Source organism: Chiloscyllium punctatum, chromosome 10, assembly GCF_047496795.1.
Source record: "Chiloscyllium punctatum isolate Juve2018m chromosome 10, sChiPun1.3, whole genome shotgun sequence".
Lineage (NCBI taxonomy): Eukaryota > Metazoa > Chordata > Chondrichthyes > Orectolobiformes > Hemiscylliidae > Chiloscyllium > Chiloscyllium punctatum.
Window position 1 is genome coordinate 95401554 of NC_092748.1, and position 26814 is coordinate 95428367.

The following is a 26814-nucleotide window of genomic DNA, read 5'->3' on the forward strand; positions in this document are numbered from 1 at the left end:
TAGGGTGTTTTGCTTTGAACAAAGGAGGCTGATGGGATGATGTAATTGAAGTATACAAAATAATGAGGGGCTTGTATAGAGAGGATTGGGAAGATCAGTTTTCCCCAGTGGAGAGGGCAATTAGCAGGAGGCATAGGCTTAAAGTGATTGGTAGATAGATTAGAGGGGACATAAGGAAACATTTTTTCACTAAGGTGGTGGTGGGAGTCTGGAATTGGCTGGCCAGTTGGTAATTGGAGTGGAAACCCATAACTCATTTAAAAGGATCCCAGACTTGCACCTGAGGCACTGTACCCTGCAAGGCTATGGACCAGATGCTGGACAGTGGGACTTGAATGGACGGTTCTTTCATTTAACCAGTACAGACATAATGGGCTGAACAGCCTTTTTCAGTGCTGTTACTTTTTGATGATTTTATGGTTCAAGGAGCTATGTTTTGAAAACAATTACTGGCATCAGAAGGAAGACAAGGTCTGCTTAATTATTTTTGTTATTATTTTGTAGTTGTGAAAAACCAGCTTTGCTTCTGTTGCTTTCCTCAAATTTTTGAGGATCTGCCTCAATTGTATGGGGACTGTGAAATTGTAATTTTGAAACATGGTGTAATCCAGGCAGACTGAGGAAACATATTAGCAACTTGTATGTTAAGTATTAACATGAATGTGATTTTTGATGCCGAATGAATGTGGTCAATTTGCATGTTGGGTCGACCTATAAACCTCGATTTATAGTAATGAGAATTGTTGATAGTCACAGTTTCTGGTGGGTCAGTGGTTAGCACTGCTGCCTCACAGTGCTGGGGACCTGGGTTCAATCCCAGCCTCACGTGACTGTGTGGAGTTTCATGTTTTGCGTGGGTTCCCTCTGGGTGCTCCAGTTTCCTCCTACAGTCCAAATATGTACAAGTCAGGTGAATTGGCCATGCTAAATTGTTCATTTTGTCATTAGTCAAAGGGAAATGGGTCTGGGTGGGTTGCTCTTTGGAGGGTCAGTGTGGACGTTTTGAGCCAAATGGCCTGTTTCCATACTGTTGGGAATCTAATCCTGCTACACAGAGTGCATTTTGTAATTGTTCAAATGTTGCCTCAAAAATAAACTTGAAATAATAGGGCAATTTTACTTTTTATCTAATAACTACATTAATGTGTACCTTAAAATACATTTTTAAAAAGTTCACATCTGTATTACAGTGCATAGGGAGTCAAGCTTGCTGTTACTGTATAATCCACTGTTCCTTATAGCATAAATAAGAATTCAAATATCACAGTGTCAAATGCATTGTGGCTTCAAAACTCATCAACTCAAGGAGATGGTTATGTAGCCTCCTTCCATTGCCGAGAGATGATGGGAATCCAACTTCAAAGCATTGAGATCAGAGGAGATCATTGACCAAGCCATTTCTGAAAGGGCAAAGTCTGCCAGAAGTGTCAAAAAACGAACTTGTCCCTTGCTGGTGGGGTGGGTTCATTTCTGCCAATGCCTTGTTTGCAGGTTTGGTGTCTTCTTTGGAACCTCTGAAACCACATGTAGTGATGGTGTTATTTATATCAACTGTCAACTGGACTTGTCTATCACTTGTGATTGTTGTGGGCTTTCATGTCTGCTTATGGGGCTTCTTCAGTTGGAGCTTTTAGTCCTTATTGACATGGATACTGCCCCTTGAGCATACCTCGGAGATGCACCACCTTCCATTCTGTGCTCATTTCCAAGCCAGCAAAGCTTTTCTTGTCATGAACAATGCTGGAATTCATCGTGACATTTCTTCCCTGGAAAGGACTGATTCAGTGGTGATTTTGTCATCTCATGTGAATCAGTTAGTGGCATTAAATACATAATGGAATTTTAGGCTGTTCTAGAAATGCATTCTGAGGACAAGGTATCCTTTTGCAAATTGTACAGTCTGTAGATTTATCTGATTACTGATGTCTGACCACAGTGGAACACATCACATTTTTGTTGCTTTATTGTTCATTTGGCAGCAGTATTATCTGTCTGAGTCAAACTGCTTAATGCAGGAAGCACTGATGCTGACTTAATCAATCAAACAAAGACTGCTATCTTTGTCCATACGTACTTTTGATGTACTTTGGAAGAGATACAAAACGACATTCCAGTAAATTATCTCTTAGCCATGAAATCACTGCCTGCGTAGGATCCTGTTGCTTTTGATGGTAGATCCACAGTGTGATTTAATTTGATTAAAGGCCATTACTCAGGATGGTATGATATCTTTCATTGTCATGAATACTGGCTGTGTTTCACTGGCTGACATTTTGCATTTTTAACATTTCAGTAACCCTAAAGACAAAATGTTATTCACAAAGATAGTGCTCCTTCACGATAATATTAGCATTTAATGGGACGAGTTTCTGAAATAAGAACCCTTTAGAGGTAAATATGGAAAATCAAAATGAAACATGGAAAATACTGGTAGTTCTAACCAGGTGTAAAAAAGAGCAAAACCAGGTAGCACAAAATTATTGTGATAAATTGTGTCTCTCAAATTAGAATATTTATTTGAAATGTTACTTCTCTGATATTTTGCCTTCTGCCTTGTTAGCCTTGGCTCAGCAGTATAAATCTTGATTGAATCAGAAGTTCAAAGGCTCAAGCCCCACTCAGAGACTTGTGCACATATGCCTGGCTGGCTTTCTGATACAGCGACAAGGCGGGGCTGCACTGATCGAGATGCACTCTTTTGAATGAGATGTTAAACTCTGGCCATTACTGCACTCCAAGATGGATGTAAATGCTTCCATGGAGACTCCAAATGTCTCAATCAACATCATCTCTCAATCAATGCCACTAAAAATAGCATGTATAACAACTGATTGAAATGATTTTTTAAAATTGGTTTTTAAACTTTACTTTTTATCTGATTATGTTAATTATCTTATTTTCACTCATTTTAGCTCCTTGGTTACCCTCTATTTCTGGAATGTAATTCGTGTCTTCTGCAATGAAGACCGACACAACTACTTGTTTAGTGTCTGCCATTTCCATATTCCCTGTGGTAATATCTCCTGTCACAGCTTCTAAGGGATCAAGATTAACTTTAGCTATTCTTCTCCTTACATACTTGTTAAAGCTCCAAAAGTCTGTTTTTATATTGCTGACTAATTTAATCTCACTTTCTAACATTTTCCCTTGGTTGATTTTTTTTGGTGCCCTTTAGCTGGTGTCCAAAACATCCCAAATTCTCAGCTATACTTCATTCTTTGCTGCATTATAAGTGTCTTCTTTTAATCTATTACTCACTTTAACTTCATTACTGAGGCAGGGAGAGATTACCTTTGTTTTTTCTTGTTTCTCAGGGGAATGTATTTTCTTTAACATCTTGAATTGCTTCTTTAAATGTCCCCAACCAATTATTTATTGCCATGCCTTTGAGTCTATTTACCTAATCCTTTGTAGGGAAATAGCAATGTAATGGTAATGTCACTGGATTAGTAATCAATACCCCAGGCTAATATCCTGGGTGCACAGATTCAAATCATAGCAATTCAAGGTCAGTTAGGAATGGGCAAGAAATTCTGACCTTAGCAGTGATGTCTGAAGCTCATGAAAAGATCAGACAAAAACCTTAATGAGGTCTTCCCTTCTAAGTATCTAATTAGCATTTCTCAGGTTTTGTTTAGAACTGGAGTATGTCATTTTCAAAGTTAGCATGGAATTCAGATATATTAAAATTACTTTCTACAGTGGATCTTTTACTGAGATTAACTTGCCACATTGCAAATACTAGATCAGAAATAACTTACTTATGTAAGTGAAAAGGGGACAGTGCGATGTATCTTTGGGGTTTCTGGTATCCCTGATGAGTAATTTGATCACATTAAATTGGGAGATGGAAAGACTGTTTATGTTGCAGCTCCTATTTCTGTTCCTCCACCTCACATTGGACCTTTTCAGTTTGCCTAGTTCTTCACTATTTTTGTCTGAGCTGATAGTAAGGGCTGTTCCTCATAATGATCAGATTGGCAGTATGCTGCATAACGATCTTAATTCAAACACTATTGGGGTATTGGAGGTCTCCTCTGTTGTAGTTTAGGCAGTAGAACTGTTTCTTGAGGGAGCTTATGACCTGCTGTTATTCTTCTTTGCAGTCCATTTTGGTTCATAAAAATGGCTAAGGTTTCATGAGGCTCTTTAGTCAATACTAATATTCATCGTAGGGAAGTATGTAATCTGTGCAAACCTTTATATTTGCTCAGCTTGACTAGAAAAATATTGATGAAAGTGTTTTACGTTTATGTAGGATATCAATAACCTCTTGTACACAGTGCAATTGCAAATGGAGAGATGTTGCTTATATCTCTAACAGACCCCAGAGCATACAAATAAAGAGTCTCTGTCATCTTGACAGTCTCAGGCAATACTTTCCTTGACCTGCTTTGAGGCTGCAATTGTGGCTACAGCAACTTTTGGATTTCATTCAATATTTTGCAAGACAAGATACCTCATGCACTGGGAGTGGATGCAGGAGAATTGCTTCCTGAAAACCTTTTGCAGATATGGTCTACTGCTCAGTGGTCTAAACCTCTCTTTTGCTACCCCCTTTCTGCAACTTATCCTTCTGTACATGACCTCTTTTCCAGTAATGCTTCATTCCCAGAGGAGGTCTTACAAGACCATCCTTGACTAAAAACATTTCTGAACATAAGGTTTTAAATAATAAAAAGCATGTCAAGGTTGCTGGACCACTGCCTATTGAGTATTTGAACTTTAGGCAAGCATGGAAAACTGCAAAAATACAGATGGCTCCAGATGCCAGGAGGTATAATCCAGCAACATACCAGCAAGTCTTTTAAGACTTCATTATTTAGTGCCGGTGAGAATATTTCTGTCAGTTTGATGTTGTCAACTGCTGGATGTAGGTTTGCTCGCTGAGCTAGACCGTTCATTTTCAGACATTTTGTCACCATTTTAGGTAACGTCTTCAGTGAGCCTCTGGACGAAGCATTGCTGATCATTCCTGCTTTCTATTTGTATGTTTGGGTTTCTTTGGGTTGGTGATGTCATTTCCTGTGGTGATGCCATTTCCTGTTCTTTTTCTCAGGGGGTGGTAAATCGGATTTATCCAGAACCTCAACCTGAGTTACATATCTTCTCAAAACCCCCTGTCAAGTGCAGTATGAAATTAAAGAGGGCATTGGTTGGAGTCTGATTATTTAAAAGTATTAGTGGTGGCTTCAAATCAGGACTGAAAGTTGACCTACATCATCATCATCTCAGTGCTCCAGATGTTGCTGGCAGCTGTTCAGGACTTGTGAAGTAACAAATAGTTGAAGTTCACTTGCTAATTTTGTAAATATGGCTGGACTTGCATAATATTTGTATTTTTGTTGATGAATATAATGCCGAAATATTCCAATACATACAAAACTCCTGGAGCTAGTGGCAGTTTGACTTGCTGATGAATGGATTGTTCCATTTGGAAGTTTAAAGTTTGTCAAAATCTTGTCATCCATATCATCCAATAATCGGTAACTGCTATTATTGGCTGCTTATTGTGATTCATTATAGACTGGACATTAACTTCACTACTGCAGGTAAGTTCTAATGCCATCCTGCTATTGCAATTCAGTTCCCATTTCAGAATAAAGGATAGGTTACATTAATGAGAACATTATGAAAGCAGCCTGCATTGGCTGCAGAATATCTATGATTACTTGGCAGAGATGGGCTAGTCATATGGGAGGGACACAGGAAAATCCATGACCAGAAGACTCTGAAGTCCAACTGACCACTCATTCAAAATAGTATCTCTCATTTACTCACTTCCCCCCTCAAGTCTCGATCCAATTCATCTTCAAATAATTCTACTCAGTCCGCCTGTACTACCCACTTGACATATGCATCAACTTCTCTGATGTAGGTCAATCTAAACTGGCTTTGTATCATCTCTTTCACTAAGCTTGAGAATTTGGTCCCTGCTTCTGGAATTATTTGTGATGGGTTTTTAAGCTGTGCTTGTACTTGGCATTCAGGTGCAGAACAAATCCCTGCCACCACTGCAGCCTGTGGCAAACCAGTCAATGTCCGCTGGAGAGAAGCTGGAAGTGCAAGAGTCAGCAGTGTAGGGGGTTAGAGAGAGTAAATATTTGTCTATGCTCTCATTCCTGATTGTCATCAGTAGCAGTGCAGGAATATGCATGCATGTGGGCTGCAAATATAAACGAGACTAAGCTTGTGTCGTACATTCACCTCACGCTGAAAATCTGCTAACACTGACTGAAGGAAGATTAGTTCATGGAGCAATCAGATGATTACAGCACAGAAACAGACCTTAACTCATCCACGCTCACCAGATATCATAAATTAACTTAGTCCCATTTGCCAGCATTTGGCCCATATTCATCTAAGCCCTTCCAATTCATATACCCATCCAGATGCTTTTTAAATGTACCAGCCTCCATCACTTCCTCTGGTAGCTTGTTCCATACATGCACCATCCTCTATTTGAAAATGTTTCCCCTTAGGCCCTTTTTAAATCTTTCCCTTCTCACCTTAAGCCTATGCCCTCTAGTTTCAGAAATCCCTACCTTTGGCTAGTTACCCTAACCATACCCCTTATGATTTTTAAATTTTCTATAACATAAACCCTCAGTTTTCAACACTCCAGGGAAAAGAGTCCCAGCCTGTTCAGCCTCTCCCTATATCTCAAACCCTCCAATCCTGGCAACATCCTTGTAAACTCTTATTTGCACTCTCTCAAGTTTAACAACATCTTTCCGATACAAGGGCACCCAGAATTATATGCATTATTCTAAAAGTGTCCTGCACAGCCCCGACATTGCATCCCAACTTCTATATTCAGTGTTCTGACTAATGAAGGCAAACATGCCAGATGCCTTTTCCCTCCCTGTCTACTTGTGACCCTACTTTCAAGGAACTATGCACTTACACCTCGAGGTCTCTTCATTCGGCAACACTCCGCAGGGCCCTACTGTATGTATAAGATGTATAAGTCCTGTCCTGATTTGCCTTAACAAAATGCAGCACCTCACATTTATGCAAATCTGCCACTCCTCAGCCTATTCAACTCTGAGATAATCTTCTTCACTACACTGCCTATTTTTACATCATCTGCAAATTTATTAACTGTAGCTGTTATATTCACATCTAAATTATTTATATAAATAATGAAAAGCTGTGGACCCAGCACCAATTCTTGTGGCACACCACTGGTCACAGGCCTCCAGTGTGAAAAGGAATCCTTGAACACTACCCTCTAACTTCAAGTTGATTTTGTATCCAGTTCCCCAGGATCCCATGTGGTCTAACCTTACTAAGCAGTCTACTGTACAATACCTTATTGAATGCTTTGCTGAAGTGCATACGTACCAAATATCTTTATCACCTCTTCAAAATACTCTAGTGAGACGTGATTTCCCACACACAAAGCCTTGTTGACTATACTTAATCAGTCCTTGCCTTTCTGAATGCATGTAAATCCTATCCCTCAGAATCCCCTCTACCAACTTAACCAGCACTGACAGCAAGCTCACTGGGCTAAAGTTATCTGGCTTTTCCTTACACCCTTTTTAAATAATGGTACTACACTTGTCAATTCCAGTCTTCTGGCTCTCACCCATGGCTGACAATGATACAAATATCTCGGCAAGATGCCCAGCAATCTCTTCCCTACCTTCCTAAGAACCTCTGGGAAATACCTGACCAGGTCCTGGAAATTTATTTACCTTTATGCATTTTAAGACCTTCAGTACCTTCTCTTCTTTAAATGAACTCTTTTCAAGACATCATTATTTATTTGTCCAAGTTCCCTCACTTCCACTTCCTTCTACATAGTGAATACTGACATGAAATGTTCGTTTAGTATCTCACCAATCTCCTATGGTTCCACATATAGACGGCCATGTTTAAACGATCTTTAATCTTTTGTTTTCTCTCTAGTTACTCCTCTGTAGTGAGGCCTTTCCCCAGGTTTGTGACTTCAGAAAAGATTAGAGAGAAATACAAACAGCCAAGCATCCTCCATAAAGTGCTGATATTGAAACACTTCAATGTCCGCATTATTTACTTTAATGGTATTGAGGAGGCTGTCAGGAAAGGAAATCAAATTGTGTGTAAAATGATAATGCCTGCAATGACCACAAGGTGGCATTTGATACACACCTGGAAAGGGAAATGTTCAGAAGCGATTTTCAGAATTACTTCACTAATACATTTGAATAATCTAAGTTATCGGGAAAGCAAAAATTCTTGCTTGTGTGTTTTTTTTTGTTACCACCAGAGAATGGTCCAGATTTATAAACAAAATGATCAAATTTGAAATGTCTTTACCAGATCTGATAATGCTTCTTGCACATTGATGGAGAATTTAAAAGAACAGTTTTAGATGAGGTGATTTTGCAAAACAGATTGTTGCAAGCGACTGAATGGTCCTGGGCTCAGAGACGCTGAGAAGGAAGACCAGCTCAGGTAGTGCCTCACGTGGTGATGATCAACATGCCAGAACCACAGAGTGTCCACAGTATCTGGTCCACCCTAAAACGCAACATAGTCAATACCTATACAATTCTATGACTCTACCCCGAGACACTGTTCTTTTTTTTATAAGTTAGATTACGTTACAGTGTGGAAACAGGCCCTTCAGCCCAACAAGTCCACACCAACCCGCCGAAGCACAACCCACCCATACCCCTACATTTACCCCTTACCTAACATTACAGGCAATTTAGCATGGCCAATTCACCTGACCTGCACATCTTTGGACTGTGGGAGGAAACCGGAGCACCTGGAGGAAACCCACACAGATACGGGGAGAACGTGTAAACTCCACACAGTCAGTTGCCTGAGGCGGGAATTGAACCCGGGTCTCTGGCGCTGTGAGGCAGCAGTGCTAACCACTGTGCCACTGTGCAGCCCATGCTATTGTGACCATCTTCAAGAAAGGAGACGGGTCCAGCTGTTGGAATTACAGAGGGGTTTCCGTACTCTCCTCTATGGGAAAAGGTCATCGCGAGAAGCCTCCTGAAGTGCCTCCTCTCCAGCAGCTGGAGATCTCCTTCCCGAGTTTCAGTGCAGCATTCCAGAAAAAGTGCAGCGAACAGCAACAACTTCTGGACATGGTCTTCTTTCACCTCACAAGGGTATTCAACTCTGTCAGCTGTGAAAGACTGTGGATTGTCCTCCACAAATCCGGCTGCCCACAGAAATTCGTCGTAATTCTCCGCCTGCTCCATGATGACATGCCAGCCACCACCCTCACCAATGGGCTATCGACCCAAGACAAGTGCAAACTGAGGTCAAGCAGGGTTGCATCATCTCAACAATGCTCTGCGCCATCTTTCTCAATGCTCCATGAAGCTCCCTACCAGAGTGGAGCCCGCTTACAATCTTCACCTTGAGACTATAGCCAAGAATACACCAACTACTGTTATTGAGCTACATTACACAGACAGTGCCTACATTTGAGTCATGGAGATGTACAGCATGGAAACAGACCCTTTGGTCCAACTCGTCCATGCTGACCAGATATCCTAACCTAATCTAGTCACATTTGCCCCAAAGCCCTCTAAACCCTTCCTATTCATATACCCATCCAGATGCCTTTTAAATGTTGTAATTGTACCAGCCTCCACCACTTCTTCTGGCAGCTCATTCCATACACGTAGCACCCTCTGCATGAACAGGTTGCCTCTTAGATCCCTCTTAAATACCTTTTAGATTCTTGTGGCACCCCTCTCACCCTAAACCTATGCCCTCCAATTTTGGACTCCCCCACCCCTTGTCTATTTACCCTATCCATGCTCCTCATGATTTTACAAACCTCTATAAGGGCTCCCCTCCACCTCCAACACTTCAGGGAAAATAGTCCCAGTCTATTCAGCCTCTCCCTATAGCTGAAACCCTCCAATCCTGGTGACATTCTTGTAAATCTGTTCTGAACCCTTTTTCATATTTCACAACATCCTTCCTGTAGCAGGGAGACCAGATTTGCATACAGTATTCCAATAGTGGCCTAGCCAATGTCCTGTACAGCCGCAACATGACTTCCCAACTTCAATAATCAATGCATTGATCTATAAAGGGAAGCATACCAAACACCTTCATCACTATCTTATCTACCTGTGACTTCACTTTCAAGGAACTATGAGCCTGCATTCCAAGGTCTCTTTGTTCAACAACACTGCCTAGGACCTTACCATTAAGTGTATAAGTCCTGCCCTGATTTGCCTTTCAAAAATGCAGCACCGCACATTTGTCTAAATTAAATTCCATTTGCCACTCCTCAGCCCATTGGCCCTTCTGATCAAGATCCTGTTGTATTCTGAGGTAACTTTCTTTGCCGTCCACAACAGCTCCAATTTTGGTGTCACCTGCAAACTAATTAACCATATCTGCTACGTTCACATCTAAATCATTTATATAAATGATGAAAAGCAGTGGACCCAGCACTGATCCTTGTGGCACACTGCTAGTCACAGGTCTCCAGTCTGAAAAGTAATCCTCCACCAGCCATTCTGTCTTCTACCTTTGTGCCAGATCTGTATTTAAATAGCTAGTTCTCCCTCTATTCCATGTGATCTAACCTTGCTAACCAGTTTACCATGAGGAATCTTGTCAAACATCTTACTGAAGTCCATTTAGTATGTGCACACTCAGAGCAGTACATCTCTGTTCTTGTATTCAAGCACTTTTGAAATGAAATGCATTTGCCTTCCTAAATACAAACTGAACCTGCTTGTTAACCTGAAGAAAATCATGAACTAGGACTCCAAAGTCCTTTTGTACTTCAGATTTCCAAAGCTTTTCCCCATTTAGAAAATAACTTCAGCCTCTATTCTTCCTAACATAATGCATAATCTCACACTTTCCCATACCGTGTTGCATCTACCACTTCTCTGCCCGTTCTCCTAGCCTGTCAAAGTCCTTCAGCCTCCCAGTTTCCTCAAAACTATCTGTCCCATCATCTATTGCTATATCATCTGCAAATATTTAGCAACATTGCCCAAAGTTCCCTCTTATGAATTGTTAATGTATAACTTGAATAGTTGTGGTCCCAACACTGAGCCCTGTAGAACCCCTCTAGTATCTAGCTGCCATCCTGCAAAAGGCCCCTATAGCCCAACTTGCTGCCTTCTACCAGTCAGCCATTCCTTATCCACGCCAGTATCTTAACCCTAACTCTTACCTTACTTAGTAGCCTCCTGTGTGGCATCTTGTCAATGGCCTTCTGGAAATCCAAATAGATCCCTTCCAAGGGGTCTCCTTCATCTAAATTGCTTATTACCTCCTTAAAGAATTCTAAGAGATTTGTCTGGCGCGACCTCCCCATGATGAAGCTGTGCTAACTCAGCCCTATTTTACCAGGCACTTCCAAGTACTCCACAATCTCCTCCTTAATAATGCACTCTAAATTCTTACCAATGATTGAGGTCAGGCTAAACAGCCTATAATTTCTTGACTTCCCCTTTCTTTTTAAAAGAGGAATGTTACATTAGCCTTTTCCAGTCCTTTGGGAACCTCCATGACTTCAGTGATTCCTGGAAGATTACTGCCAATGCCTCTATCTCTTTCAGATCTCTGGATTTTGGTCCATCTGTTCTTTCTCATTAGTGATGGCCACTACCCTCATCCTCTGCCCTGACTCTCTTCAAGTTCTTGTTTTCTGTTAGTGCCTTCCACCATGAGGACTGCTGCAAAGTACCTATTCAGTTCCCTGCAATTTCTTTGTTCCCAACATTACTTCTCTCGCCTTGTTTCCCAGTGGTCCAACATCCAATCGCGCCTTTCTCCTACCTTTTATTTTAAGAAAACAACTCTTGCAATCTTCTTTTATGTCACTAGCTAGCTTACCTTCACATTTTACCCTCTCACCCTTTATTGCTTTTTAGTTATCTTCTGCTGGTTTTTAAAGACTTCCCAATCCTTTGGCTTCCCACTAAACTTCACCCCATTATAGCTTTTGCTTTTAAGCTGTCCCTGACTTCCCATGTTGCCCTTTCCTCCCTTTAAGAGATTTCTTCTTCTTTGGGATAAATTTATGCCAAATTGCCCCTAGAAATTCCTGCCATTGCTGCTTCATTGGTATTCTCTGCTAGGTTCCCCTTCCAAACAACTTTGGTCAGCTCCTCCTTCATGTCTTTGTAGATACCTTTACTCAATTGTAAAACTGCTAAATTTGATTCCAGTTTCTCCCTCTCCATCTGCAGGGTAAATTATATCATATTATGACCACTGCCCACAAGGGGTTCCTTCACCTTCAGTTCCCTAATTAAGTCTGCCTCATGACATGTCTCCCAATCCAGAATTGCGTGTTCTCCAGTAGGCTCGATGAAAAGCTGCTCCAAAGAAATTCTCATAGACATTCTACAAATTCCTTTTCTTGAGATCCTCGACCAACCTGACTTTCTCAATTCACCTGCATATTGAAGTCCTGCATGATCATTGTAATAGTGCCTTCAATACTTGCTTTTCCTATCTCCTAATATAGTTTCTGCACCACATCCTGACTACTGCTAAGGGGTCTGTACATAACTCCCATCAGGGTCTTTTTTCCTCTATTTTACACACACATATTCCGTGTCTTCCGACTTTATATCACTTCTCACTATCGATTTAATTTCATTCCTTACCAGCAAGGCAACCATGCCCCTTCTGCCCAACTGCCTGTCCTTTTGTATCTTTAGATATTTAGTTCCTAGCCCTGATCCCTTTGCTGCCACATCTTTGTGATATCCACAGCATTGTACCCACCCCTTTCAATCTGTGCTACAAGCTTATTTATCTTGTTACATTTACAATTTGAGCACTTGAGTGTAATACCCTCAGTTTTGCATGGACTAGTCCCTCCCCTTCTCATAGTTGTCCTCTTATCTGACACGTGTGAAATCAGATTTCTAAGTCTTTCCATACACTTTGTCCGATTACTTGTTCTGGAACTTCAATAACTTCTGCTGAACCTTCCCTTTTTTAACTTTTTACATCATTTTCTAGTCAACTAGACCCTCCACCTCATTGTTCAGTTTAAAGCCTTATCCTCAGATGGAATGTATAATTTAAAAATTGGAATTGAGTTACGTTTGCACACTTCAGTTCAATTGCTCAAATTAACCATGCGCTGCAACAAATTAACTTCATTGTTAACAGCAAAATATAATTCCGCCCTTTGCCAACTTAGATAACTTGAAATAAATGTTTTGAATATTCTTGTGCCTAAAATTCGAAAGACCATTATTAAGCAACTTGCTACCCTCTCGTGACAGAAGCAGAAGGAACTGCTTTAAATTTCCTGCGATCTGTGTCCATCGTTTAACAAAATGCTATGAAGTGTGCAGTTCTTGAATCAGCAGTACCGTCTGCTTTGGTTATTTTAAACTAAGGTTGTTGCATGTAATTGCCCGCACATCTGAAAGAAACATTCATTATTACAGACAGCAGAAGATTTGTGTTATGTGATAATAGGCTTTATCCACCTGGTTGGCCTTTTTGTCTTTTAGATGTTGTAAAATTGGTGTAACTTGTTGGATAATGATAATGACTAGCAGCAGTTAACAAGCCTGTAATTCAAGTGATTCTGTAAATGGCAGAAACTATTTTTGCTTTGCTCTTATTTCTCCACCCAAAATAAAGTCCTGAGATTTAATTACAGCCTAGGACTCACAGATAGCTAATGCTTGCATGTGACTAAAGGAATGGCTTTTCTCACTTTTTTTTCTGTTGTGTTCAGTACCTGCTGGGGCTGTTGAAAGAGGCAACTTGACACTCACTTTTTTTCCGCCAATAAATAGATCAAAATGATAAAGTCACCACAACTTAAATTTGTTATTTTCAGTAAATAGCCAAAAGCCAAATTCTTGAGTCAACCTAATGGAACAATCATGTGATGAAATTCCTCTTGGTGTATTTAATAAGAAAAGGACAGCATTTTTCCAGAGTCCTGCAAAACATAGCAGTGTCTCTTTGCTGAAAACTTTGACAATCAGGAACAAGGCAGGATTGGTGAGGAACTTCAACTTGTCCAAAAATCATCAAGTAGGAAAGATTCTGAGCTTGTCATTATTATGTATTATTGCTGAATGTGTCAGAGAGAGCAGGAGAGAATGCTGTTGTTGCCTGTGGGAGAGATGGTTTTAAAGGTTTTAAAAAATTGGTTATTAATCAACCTAGTAGAAGATCATAGGAAATAAACAAGAAATGGATTTGGGATACCAAGTGATATCTGACAAGGCAGAGATTAAAGACAATGCATTCTAATGGTAGCAAGCCATCTAGGAAGGAAGATTTCTGGGGCATTGAGACCAGTCCTAAGGCAGGTAGGACCTATACAAATAGCCTGATGGGGGGACTTTCTAGTACCATTGAGATAAACTTAAACTGTCTTGTTGATGTCTCAACGCATCATTGCTCAAATATTACTGAAAGCAAGAATACAGGTCTGGCAAGAATTAAACAGCATGTTATCCTTTACTGCAAGATGACTTGTGTACAGGAGCAAAGAGGACATGATTCAATTGTATGGAGCACTGATTAGGCTGTGCCTGAGGTATGGTGTGCAGTTCTGATCGGTGAACTTGGACAGATGTTCACCAGATTGATTTCTGGGATGTTGGGATGATTGAGAAACTTGGGCCTGTACTCTCTGGAGTTTAGGAGAATTAGAGGAGATCTAATTAAAACTTAGAAAAATCTTGAAGAGGTAAATGCAGAATAGCTGTGGAAGCTAGAACAATGGTTTTACACAGGAATTTTGATACTTTATGAAGTGGTAGACACAGCTACACTTGACTAATTTCAAAAGAAGGTTGACGAGGGAAAGTGGAACAGAGGGAAAATGGGAAGAAATATTGAGTGGCAAAGGTCTTCTGGAGTATGAACATCGACACAGATCAAATGTGCAGTTTCTGAACTGTAGATATGGTGTAATCCATGTAATTTATCTTGGTGGACAACTGAAGGACTCCTTACTCTTCAAATCAGACCATAGGATCTGTTATCTTCACCTGAGAGGAACTTTGTTTGGCATCTCTTTCAGTGGGAGACAACCTCTGGCCTTGCAGTATTCCCTTAATACTGTATTGAGTGTCATTCTAGAATGTATAGTCAAGTATTTGGAGTTCCAATTGACCCCTGACCTTCTAAGGAAAGGAAGAGCACTACCAACTAGACCAGACTGTACATAAACAATCAATGTTATCATTCATTTAAGAAAAAGGTCGCCAGTTAAATCCAGTTGAGATCTGCAGGAATGAATTGACAATTGTGCTGGTAAAATAAAATGTTGCACAAACTAATGGGAACTTCTTTGTTTTCCAGATTGAGGCTTCAATCTAGCATGCATCAATGGCCCAAGACCAACTTGTAAACCCTTCAAAAGATCCCTTCACCTAATCAAGTACATTCTTTGGAACTGTAGTCATAGTGCATTGCCTTTTCCTGGGTCAAGATAAGTATGTATAGAACTGCATTCATCCAACTTCACCTAGCCTCATGGATCATATAATGTATTTGTGTGTGAAAATTAATTCCCAGCCTTTTCCAGGACTGTGCTAAGCTAAAATTATACATTGTACGCAGTGTCTTAGGAAGAATATTCCCTTGTATTGTGTGTTTGATTTTTCTGTATGATAAAATGTTTTATTTTATATTTTTGGGTTGTGGGTGGGCAAACATTGCTGCTAAATTATACATTTTAGGAAGGGAAAAGGTCAAATTTGTGCTTGTGGACTTTTCTTAATAAAAAAAGAACACTTTGGCAGCATTAGGCAGCCTGGTCAGTGTATGTTATCAAAATGGACTATTTGGACAGCAATTGAACCAGGAACAGAATGCCTTTTAGTACAAATCTACAAACCCTTATCTATGCTAAAATTGTTTGATTTCTACACTTCACTTGAATCACTGAGAATGTCAGAATGGAAAACTGAAGGTCTCGAAGAAGGACATACAAAAATGCAAATTGACCTTATTTTGGTCAGAAGAAAACATGGCTGCCTTTAGTACTCGTAGATGAAACTGTTTATATTCTCGTGCAAGTAACACTGTAAAACTGGAAGCAAATGAAATTTGTCCAACTACACAATCTCTTCAGACCTTCAAGATGAACTTAGTCTGTCAGCTGCCATTAACCTTACTGAAGAAATAAGGACTCATTCTGAATGAGGAGCAAAACTGTGTGAATTAAAGTATGTTCACTCATGGGTATTTCCGTTGATGTTTATCATAACTCAGCTGCTGGTTTCATGCCATTTGAACACAGGTAGATTCAGTGTGGGGAGTATACTGGTGTCCTGAGAATGTTTGGTCTTACAGACGGCATAATTTCATGTGAGGCAATAACAAACCTCTAAATGTCTATTACATATGTTTTATTATAATGTGTTTAAAATAGAAAACTGCCTCCATTTAAGGTATTATGTCAGTATGGTGGACCAAATGTTCCTAGCTGTCCTTTGGGAACTGCACATTGACTAAAGTTTGCACTTTACGTACTTAATTTTTGTATGTTCATAATTTTCCTCCCAGTGTTTTCATACATCTAATTTTGGTTGTTGATAATCACTACTCAGATGGTTTTTTTGATGCTTTTGATGTTGAGTTTTGAACAAAACCTACACCTTTTTGCAGTGACTATCTTTAATTTGACGTTGGATTCTTTCTGCAGTTTGATGCTGATCAGCCAATCAGTTCATCATGTCAGAACTCTGGAATATCTAAGCCTTATCAAAGACAGTCATTGCAACAGTGACAGATATACAGTTTCTTGTTCTTTTAATTCTCTCTTATATTAGAGAAGTGTGGCCACTGTTTGGTTGATCTGGACAATTCTATTTATTTTTTGCCCTGATGTCATTGGAATTGCTCTTTACACTTGAACTCAGAATTTTATACCAAATTTAACACTGGGCACAATGAGCACCCAGACTTTAATAAGATGACATATACTCAGAGCAGGAGAGTTCAGCTGTGCCCTTTTGATCCCTGCTGCTGTTGTGCCTGAGATATATAAAACAAAACAAAAATGGGTACAGTTGTAATTTTCCCATTCAGATCCAAATGTAGTACGTAATGCAGTCCACTGAAGAAACATGTTTTTTGCATCTTATTGGCTTTGGGCTTTATAGTTTTGAATAGATTTTTTTTAACCCAGCCATAAAGTTAAGAAATCAAATTAAAACAAGAATGTGTTACAAGGAACTGGAGAGTATGAGAAAAGACCAGTTTTGGATGATAGCTCAAGAGGCATTGATGAATGATGTCAAATTTCTTCCAATTTATTATGCTCTTACTAGTCTACAGAGCTCTGAGGGAAGTCCCGATTGATTCAAAGTCTAAAAGACTGGGTGATTGTGGAAATCAATTCTCTGTTGTAGTCAACTTGAGGATTGCTCAAATTCTTCTCCCACTAGTTTGAATAGGCCATTAGCAATTGACTGCCAGTGGATTTAGGGCAGCAATGTCCTTCTAGAGTTCTCCATCAGGCACCTGCCTCTTATTTCAGGGGGAGCTCATCTTCAAGATGTGAGTGTAAGCAAAATGGACATTGAAGTTCTCTGTGGATTATTTCAATCGTTGGGGTTTTAGGCAGCATTGCCAGAATTCTACCAGTTAATGATCCTTATTCAGAGAGCGAGACAGCCTACCTTTCAGATGGATAGTATCTAAGTAGCTCATTAACAAGTACAGGGGAACTCATTTCTCTGCATTGTGCTGAGATATGGTATGTGTCATGGTGCCTGAACCATGGAATATTTCTCTTAGCCTTTTGCTTGTCATGAGTAGAAACTTTGAAGATAGTGCCCACGGTGCCTTACAATCCATATGAATGAAAAGATCTATCCTCAAATAAGTTGAAGAATATGCTGCAATTTTACATGGCTGGTGATTGATCTGTTTGCATCTGTAGAAAATCATGGGATCTCTAATAATGCAGGGTAAGAAATGTGTCAGTGTGAAAACGGAATCATTTTTTGTTACTTTTCTCTCAAGTCTCAATTTGCTTTTACACTCTTCCTTTTCTGTGCTGCAGGTGGCACAGACAAACCAAACAAAATTTTGTTCTGTTCACTTTGCACTGGCCCAATCAACCTCAATTCTTAACGATGGCACTGGGCAGAACTAACCATCTTCCATAGATGCCCGGAGCTAATGTCTCAGTGGAAGATTTAATTCTGCATTCAGAGTCTATTAACCTTTAGCTAGAATGTGTTTTTTGAACAGTGTCAATTTATACATCAGTAGTAGGAAGATCCTACTCCATTCCTAGAAATTGTAACATTATCTTTTTTTATGTTAAGTGTTATCATGTTAAGTGGCTATAATTTGCAGGATGGTGAACATTTGTAGTTACTTTCCCAGCCATGCTCAGGGCTAATGATAGTCTAGGATACCTGTACAATCTGTACTTTGGACCTAGCTTTAGTTGAATTTATGTGGCCACCATCATGGTCTTTCATGATGTTCACATCAAGTTCTTGTGGCTTTAATGAATAGACCTTCTTTCTTTCCTCACTCAATGTAGTCTGTAATAAACAAGGGACCCACTGTTTAAAAGTCTATAAGTGTATGATTTGAAGCTTCTTAGCTTATAAAGCAGCTAAATGATACCCTTTGAACTTGTACCAATAAGTTTTTTTAAAATTTGGCTAACACTCTTCAGCACATCTGTTTGGCAGCAGGGATTAGCACATACTAGCCACAACTGAGCAACACTCATCCCAAATTGCAAATATTTTGTATGACTCTTGAGGAATGTTGAAAAGACAAAGGAGGCAATATGACTAAGTTGGAGCTTTGTCACTCTTGAATTGGTAGTTTCCCTCAATCTCCACCTAGGCTATGCTGTAGTATTATTGTTGTTTTGTGGTTTGAAAGTGTTTACAGAAGTACTTTTTAGGATAGTATAGATCAAAAAGAACTGAGCTATGAGGCAGCCCTATGTCTTTAAATATGGTAGGAGTAGAGGGCCATATGTTGGTCTGGGTTGACTCCAGATAGATTGTTTTTAAGAAAGCAATTCCCAAAGTCAGTCAAATTTCAACTTGCAGAACTAGCATGAGAAATGTTAAAATTCTAAGCATGGTGAAGACTTCACAAGATAAATAGTTTTATTGTCATTGACAACAACAATGATCTGCCCTTTCACATATGTTGCACAGACACAATGTTAATCTGAGAGGTAACACAAAATACTTCATTAACATTTTCCCAGTAACTGTCTTGCTGTTGGCCTTTGTGTAGTAGATACTGATCAGCCAGTCAGTTAATCTATTTTTCAGCACGTGGGAAAGCAAAGGGTTTCTCAAGACTCTTGCTGTGGGAGATTTTAACCAAAAAATCCAAGTATTCGAGTTTGAGTTCAGCCTACTTTTTTTTAGAAGTAACTTGCAAGTAACAAATTGCTCATGAACACCTTTTTGCCTATCATTCCGTTACCTTTGATGTTTATCTTTTAGAAGCCACTGGATGCCAGTAACCTGAAGGATGATTACCAACTGTGCGTTTAGTTGTGTATCTAAGGAACAAGGAATTCATACACTGTAGTAATGCTGTGTGCCTGCCAAATGACTAACAAGAGTTGGGGAAAATCATCATATTGTTCAATGTCCATTGTCTGTCTCTGGGATGTATTGAGGTATCCTATGACCTGATAGATGTTGGGATGTGAGGCTCTCTGTAGTTTGTGTCTACCTTGTGTATCTGTATTGCAGAAGTGTTTCTCTTAGCTGGCTGTGTGTACAGTAGTCTTCATTTTAGGTCGACTTATATTTATTAAAAAAAACTATACAATTATTTTGTTCAAATGGTATAAAAATGAATATTCATGGTCAGCATACAGCAAATGAACACTGCGAGGTATTCAAAAATACTATCAAGATTGAGGGCAATCTTTTAAGTTTCACTGAGATTACTGCCTGTAAGGTGTAAGAATCTTCTATGAAATTACTTGCATGATGTATAATTTACTTGAATTGGTTAATGAAAGTGCTGAAATAAAATTGATTTAAATCCCAAGCATTCACTTTGCTTCCTTTGAAATGATAATAAAACCTTAAATTATAACTGTTGCATTTTATTGGTGAACAACATTCATTGAAACAAAAAATGCAACTCTGAACATTTTGAGCTGCCTGCAACCTGTTTTTCCTCCACACCAAGATAAATGTTCTTTTCAAAGTTATTTTACCTTAGACTTACAGAATTAACTGTACTTCTAGATAGTTTCTAAATTCAATTTCCTGTTTTTAATTTGCCATTCAGACATTGGATATGTGGCTGACAAGATTGTGACTGAACATTTATTACAATCATACCGGGAGTGGTCAGTTCAGTTTGTTGTTGTCAGCCAATTGATCAAGCTGCTGCTTCTGCCTTTTCTTCCCAAAAATACATTCACTAGTAAATTTTTTGACCAAATGGAATACGACAGAAAATTCAATAACATTCAACTTTTTTCCATTTAGCGCTTTTCACTCTGAGGTGCCTTTACACAATCGCAATGCACCTTAGACTCAGAATATATATTCTGTGCCAGTCATACAACCCGAGGGGTTCTGTGCTGTTTTCAGTCCATCAATGCACCCTGGCTGAAAAGCATTAGATGGTGCCTTCCTCTATTGCTTTTCTGGAGTGACTGCCCTAAGCTGTAGTGTCCCTCTCTACACATTGTTCTGGAACTTGGAATGTGGTCGTCTACCATGCTCAGTCACAGACAACTTTATGCAGTGCATTCCAGCAAAGTTCAGGCAGACCAAAGGGTGTCTTTCACTATTAAAAATCACACCACACTAGGTTATAGTCCAACAGGTTTATTTGAAAGTACAAGCTTTTGGAGCGCTGTTAGACTTAGACCAGCCGTTGTGTGATTTTTTTTAACTTTATCCACCCGAGTCAAACACTGGCATCTCCACATTATGTCTTACACTGAGCATTCTTTAATGCTTTTGTCTCCTTTTGGTTCCTGGTGAACGTAAAGGCTCGCACCAATTGTTTCTGTGCACCAGGTTTTATACCTTCGGTGGAGTATATGCTCAAGTGTTTCAATCAAGCATGAGGAGTACAAGTAGGCAAAAAGACAACATCTGTCTACTTTGGACTACAATGCACCTCCTCCTCCGATGGTATTCTTGCAATCTGTTCCCTCATACCTCTTAATAAACATTCACACCACAAGTAAAATTGGAAGTGACATTTATGCCACATAAATGCCAGACAATGACCATCTCCAATAAGAGACAATCTAACCACCACCCTGTGACATTCAATGGTGTTGCCATCACTGAATCCCCTACTATCAAACATTCTGGGGGTTACCATTGACCAGGACTTCAATTAGACTGACCATATAGACATACTACAAGAGTAAGTCAGATGCTACTAATACTGTGGCAAGTGACTCGCCTCCTGACTCCCCAGAGCCTGTTTATTATCTACAAGGTACAAGTCAGGAGTGTGATTGAATGCTCCCCACTTGCTGAAACTGCCTACTTGTTTGGCACCACATCCACAAGCATCTACTGATGCTCAATAGATGATGATGTTCAGTAGCAACAGTGTGTACTATCTATGAAGTGCATTGCAGAAATTCACCAAAACTTCTTAGCACTATCCAAAGCCATGACCACTTCCATCTAGAAGAACAACTGCAGCAGATACATGACAACACCACCACCTGCACATTCCCCTCCAAGCCACTCACCATCCTGACATGGAAATATATTGCCATTCCATCACTGTAGCTGAGTCAACACCCTGGAATTCCCTCCCTAAGGACATTGTGAGTTAACCTATAGCAAGCGAACTGCAGCAATTCAAGAAGGCAGCTCATTACCACATTCTCAAGGGCAACCAGGGCAATAGATGTTGGGGAGTCAGTGAATTTTTAAAAAATCATTGTATGTCATTTGTGAATAAGTGCCTGCAAGTCTTAATCTGGTATTAAATACAAACTAGACATAACCTTGCTTAACAGCACTTTAATTCTGATCACAACTGAATATCTTCAACTCTGATATCCAATTTCCATGCAAGGTTTATTGTATACTTTTGGTCAAATCATTGCCTGAGTTGATTTGTCAGGTGGCACTTACAAACCTTGGCTAACTGAATTTGATTGTAACTGCATTGCTACAACACTGTCATAGCGACTGCTGAGAAACCATGATTTGGAGATGCCCAGTGAGATTTATACTCAAAAGCTATAATAGTTATTCTGCAATTTTCTTTTTAGGAGTGACTTCTTCACAATCTAATGACAAAGAAAATGTTAAGCCCTAAGACATATTAATAGTTGTGACTTCAAAGTTGTAGATGACCAACACAAATCATATTTAGACCATCACTGATGGGTTTGTTCTTCAAAAGAGATGTTCAGTTATTGATTTGCATACAGGCAAGGACTAAAGGTGCCATCTTTATTAAAAAAAAACTGTCGATTCTGAAAATCCAAAGCAGAAGTTAGGGGAAAAGCTCAGCAAGTCAGGCAGCATTTGGGGAGAGAAAGCAGAGTTCACATTTCAGGGTCAGTGTCCTTTAGAAGAGTTTCTGAGCTGGTGAGTTTCTCCACCAATTTTTGCTTTTGTTGTGAACAATTTTTTTATATTTGTCACTGGGGAGAAAAGATAAATTCATAGAATAGAAACCCTACAACACCAAAAGAGGCCATTCAGCCCACCAGGTCTGCACCGACCCTCTGAAGACCATTCCACCCAGGCCACCCTTCTTCCATAACCCTGCATTTCCCATGGCTAATCCACTGAGCCTGCACATCCCTGGACACTATGGGGTAACTTAGCTTGGCAAATCCACCTAACCTGCACATCTTTGGACTGTGGGAAGAAACTGGAGCACCCAGAGGAAACCCACACAGACACAGGGAGAATGCGCAAACTCTATACAGTCACTCAAGGCTGGAATTGGACCTGGCCCTCTGGCACTGAGCCACCCTTAAAATTGATTGAACATTTTTATGACAATGTAAGGTATTAAGAATTGAAAATAGATGTCTTCCTTTCCATCTTCAGAAATTTAAAGCGAATAGCTCAGATCCACAAAAAGACATTTGACTCCTGGAAAACTGTTGTTTTGTCTCGGGTAAATAAAGTACAGTGATCCCGAATCATAATTGATCTGAAAACACACATTGGCAAAATGTTCCAGGTTCAAAAGTTTCAAACACTTGCCATGCCAGCGCTCCCTACAGTTTTGTTTGTTTGAGATAAGAATCTACAAGGACACTTCATACTGAGAGTCATAGAATTTTTCTTGAAGTGTAAAATCCTTGCAGGAGGAAAAAAACGCCCATTTTCCATGATGTCATACACCAATAGGAGTCAGCAACTTGAGAGAAGTGGAATAATTATTCTTATTACTGTGGAGTACAGAGTTAATTATAACTTTATTCTAAGAATTGCTATGGGATGTGCACATAAGGACATGGTGAGATGAGGTCGTATGGAACTGAAAGCTTAGTCTGTGGGATTCCAGAAGATGTTCTTTATTAACATCCCTTATGTATAGTTGCATGTAATAAAACATAATAATATTCACTCACCTGAGAATAGATCTGATGTTGTTAAACCCCAATCAGCTGCCCACTTCAGTAGTTGACAAGTGTATGACATACTTTAAATCTATCTCAGAACATTTGTTTTCATTACTTATTGTCCCATATCTCTTCTGTCAGAAGCATAATTATGTTGTTTCTGCACAGTGAAGTCTGGACAACCTAAACGGAGATTTGTTAAGGGAAGTTCAAGAGGGTTTTTCCCCTTCTATGCAGCAGATCAGATTCCTATTGCTTAAAAACATAAAAAAGGTATTCATTCTATCTTTCATCACTCTTTTAGTTTTGTTCCTTGAACAGAATCCACACAGACTTTATTTATTCATTAGAAGTTTTTGCCTTGGGACAAATTAATTTTATATTTTATTTCCTTTTATTACCTTCTGTCAAATCAGGAATGAAATTTTTTTTAATGGAATACACAGAGTCCACATTTACAGCGCTAAATAATATTCTGTTCCATAACTAAATTAAATGTGAAGTAATAGTTTTATACTTAGTTTCTCTGTTACACTTTTAGCTTTAGCATTCCCCACACCGTCCTTATTTCCTTCTGGAATTCAAAGTTAATTACTTTAGCACCATTTTTGAGCCTCTCTCAAAAACAATGTTGATAGAAATTGAAATGATTATAACCTTGGTGTTTTGTCAACTCAATACTATTACTTATCATTCACTTCACAAAGCTCAACCCACATTTTTGATGGAAAATTGGAATAACAAAGTGACATATATAATGGTCAGGAATTAAGCAACTAGTGCAGGTTATCAATTACAAAAGCAGCTAAATAGGTATTTTAAAATAAAGATAACCATAACAATTTCAGTGATGAGTAGTAATGACCCAGGAATGATGGCTCAGAGCGCCAGAGACCTGGGTTTGATCTCAGCCTCAGGTGATTGTCTACAAAAAGTTTGCATGTTCTCTGTGTCTGTATGGTTTTCCTCTAGGTGCTCTGGTCTCCTCCAGCAGTCCAAAGCTATGCAGGTTAGTTGGACGAGCCATGCTAAATTGACCATGGTGTCCAGGGATGTGCAGCCTAGGTGGATTGGCAATGGGAAATGCAGGGTTACAGGGATATGGGGAAGTCTGGGTGGATGATCTATGCTCTTTGAAGGGTTGGTGTGGACTTGATGGGCTGAATGGGCTGCTTCCACACTATAGGGATTCTATGAAAATTTTTACACATAATTAACTCTTGTTGATAATAACAAGGAAGGCAGAATGGAGAGCATACCGCCTTCTTACTTTTAGCTGCTATGTTATTAAGTGAAGAAAATTTGTATGTATTTATCAGAAGTCTGATTGATTTTTCTCTCACAAGTCTATCTTGTATCTCAACCTGTGCACTGACTTCATAAAAAAGTATTGATGGGACTCGGCAAGATGGCGGCAATTCTGTCAAACTGCTGTGGACAGCTCTGCCTAACAGCCAAGGCATACTGGTGTTTTTTGCCATCCCTGGCCAACTTATGTGGTGGAATTATTAACTTAAAACCTTACAGAACACATATTTGTTAATATTTGGGAGAGGCAAGGATGACAAAGGGAAAAAGAGTGAGCAAACAGCAGCAGGGACACTCCCCTGCAGCACCAGGCATACTAGAGACAGCAGCAGCAGCAGCCTCTCCTGAACCCCCTGGGGACCTGACAGACTCACAGGAATTGGCTGCGGTGATGGAGTGACTTACCTTGAAAGTTGGGGCTGTGATTGAGGAGATCCATGAGGAAATTTGTGCCCAGGTCCAACCGATTGCATCCATGCTACAGAAGCATGAGCAGGAGATCCAGGGCCTTGGGGAGAGGCTGGAGAAGGTGGAGGGTCAAACTAAGGCCTCAGAAGCTGCAATGGATTCCTCATCAAGTCGGTCCAGGTGCTGGAGAGAGAGATGCGGGCCTTGGGAGACCATATTGACAACCTCGAAAATCAAGGTTGGAGGATAAATCTCTGAATCATCGGGCTCCCTGAAGGTGAGGAAGGCGATCAGCCAGTCAGCTTCTTTGAAAGCTGGTTGCCAAAGTTATTGGGCCTTCATATGGAGTCCAGCAGGCTGCAGATTGAAAGGGCTTATCGGGTTACAGTCCACAGATCAGGGCCAGTGCAACACCCCCACTCGGTCCTAGTGCACTCCCACTCATATAAGGACAAGCAAAAAGTGATTGAAGCTTCCAGATCTCTGGGAAAAGATCTGCAGGCACTGCTGTAGAAAGGGTCAAAAATCATGTTTTTCCAGGATTTCTCTGTAGCTTTAATTCAAAAGAGGAAGTCCTTCGATTAAGTTAAAGAGAGGCTGAGGAACCTGGGCATCCAGTACTCCATGAGAAACCCCGCAGTGCTCCATTTCAACCACCAGGACTCAGTTTAGACATTTGATTCAGTGGATAAAGCTAAAACCTTTGTAGACACTTTAAAGTAGACGGATTGGCCTGAAGAATACGGTTAATGTTTGTTCTCTTTTCCTTCTTTCCCCACGTTTTCCCTTCTTTTTTTTATTCCATTCTTTCTCCCAAATAATTTCTTTTTTGGAAAGGGGGGAGAAAACCTTGGAGTAAGTTGTTCCTTTTTTTAATAACTGGATCTTCTGATGGGAAATTTTGTGGATGTTCTTTGTTGTCTCCACCCTTTTGTTTGTTCTGTTTCTTTTTTAGTCACAAATAGGAGTGACATGAAGCTAGGGATGGGTGGAGTGCTCATCCTGACTTTGTCTTTTTTTCTATTGATTTAAGGATCATCTCCTTGTTTTTATTTTCTGGCCACGGCTGGGGCACAGTCCGGGTTTGAAAGAGCTGTGAAGGAGGGGATGGGTAAGGTGAGTGCCCATTATCCTATGGGCAGGGGAAGAGTCTTCCATTCAAGATTTTATAGTTGGTTTTCTTTGTAGTTTTTTGGTAGTAATAGTTGCTTATAGTTATGATAGAGTAGTTTTTGTATATATAGTTCTTCGACTCTATGAGTCTTTATTTACTTGTGCGCGGCACCTTGTAAGCAGTGTTCTCTCTCCAAGGGGTTCAAGGGTCTCTGAAAGGGGATATGGCTAAGTGTCTTATTAAATGGTGCACCTGGAACATTAAATGAAGTCATTCACCTGTTAAAAGGGAAAGGGTTTATATCACTTTGTTGCAGGAAACCCATCTTGAAATTACAACAAGGAGGTTATGATCGGGTATTCTTTTCATCCTTTACTACTAAAAGTAGGGGAGTGGCGGTACTTATTCAGAAAAATCTTCCGTTCACATTATTAGAGCAGGTGAAAGATGAACAGGGACAGTTTGTGATACT

General features: G+C 39.8%; 1 protein-coding gene across 1 annotated transcript in view; it reads left to right on the forward strand.

Annotated features, from left to right (window-relative positions):
* Positions 1-19983, forward strand: part of LOC140482376 (kinesin heavy chain) — a 210553-nt gene extending 190570 nt beyond the window's left edge. Inside the window, exon 26 of the mRNA XM_072579763.1 lies at positions 15286-19983. Coding sequence (XP_072435864.1) covers position 15286 — 1 coding nt within the window. The 3' untranslated portion in view covers positions 15287-19983. The remainder of the gene's footprint in view (positions 1-15285) is intronic.
* Positions 19984-26814: the final 6831 nt, after the last annotated feature.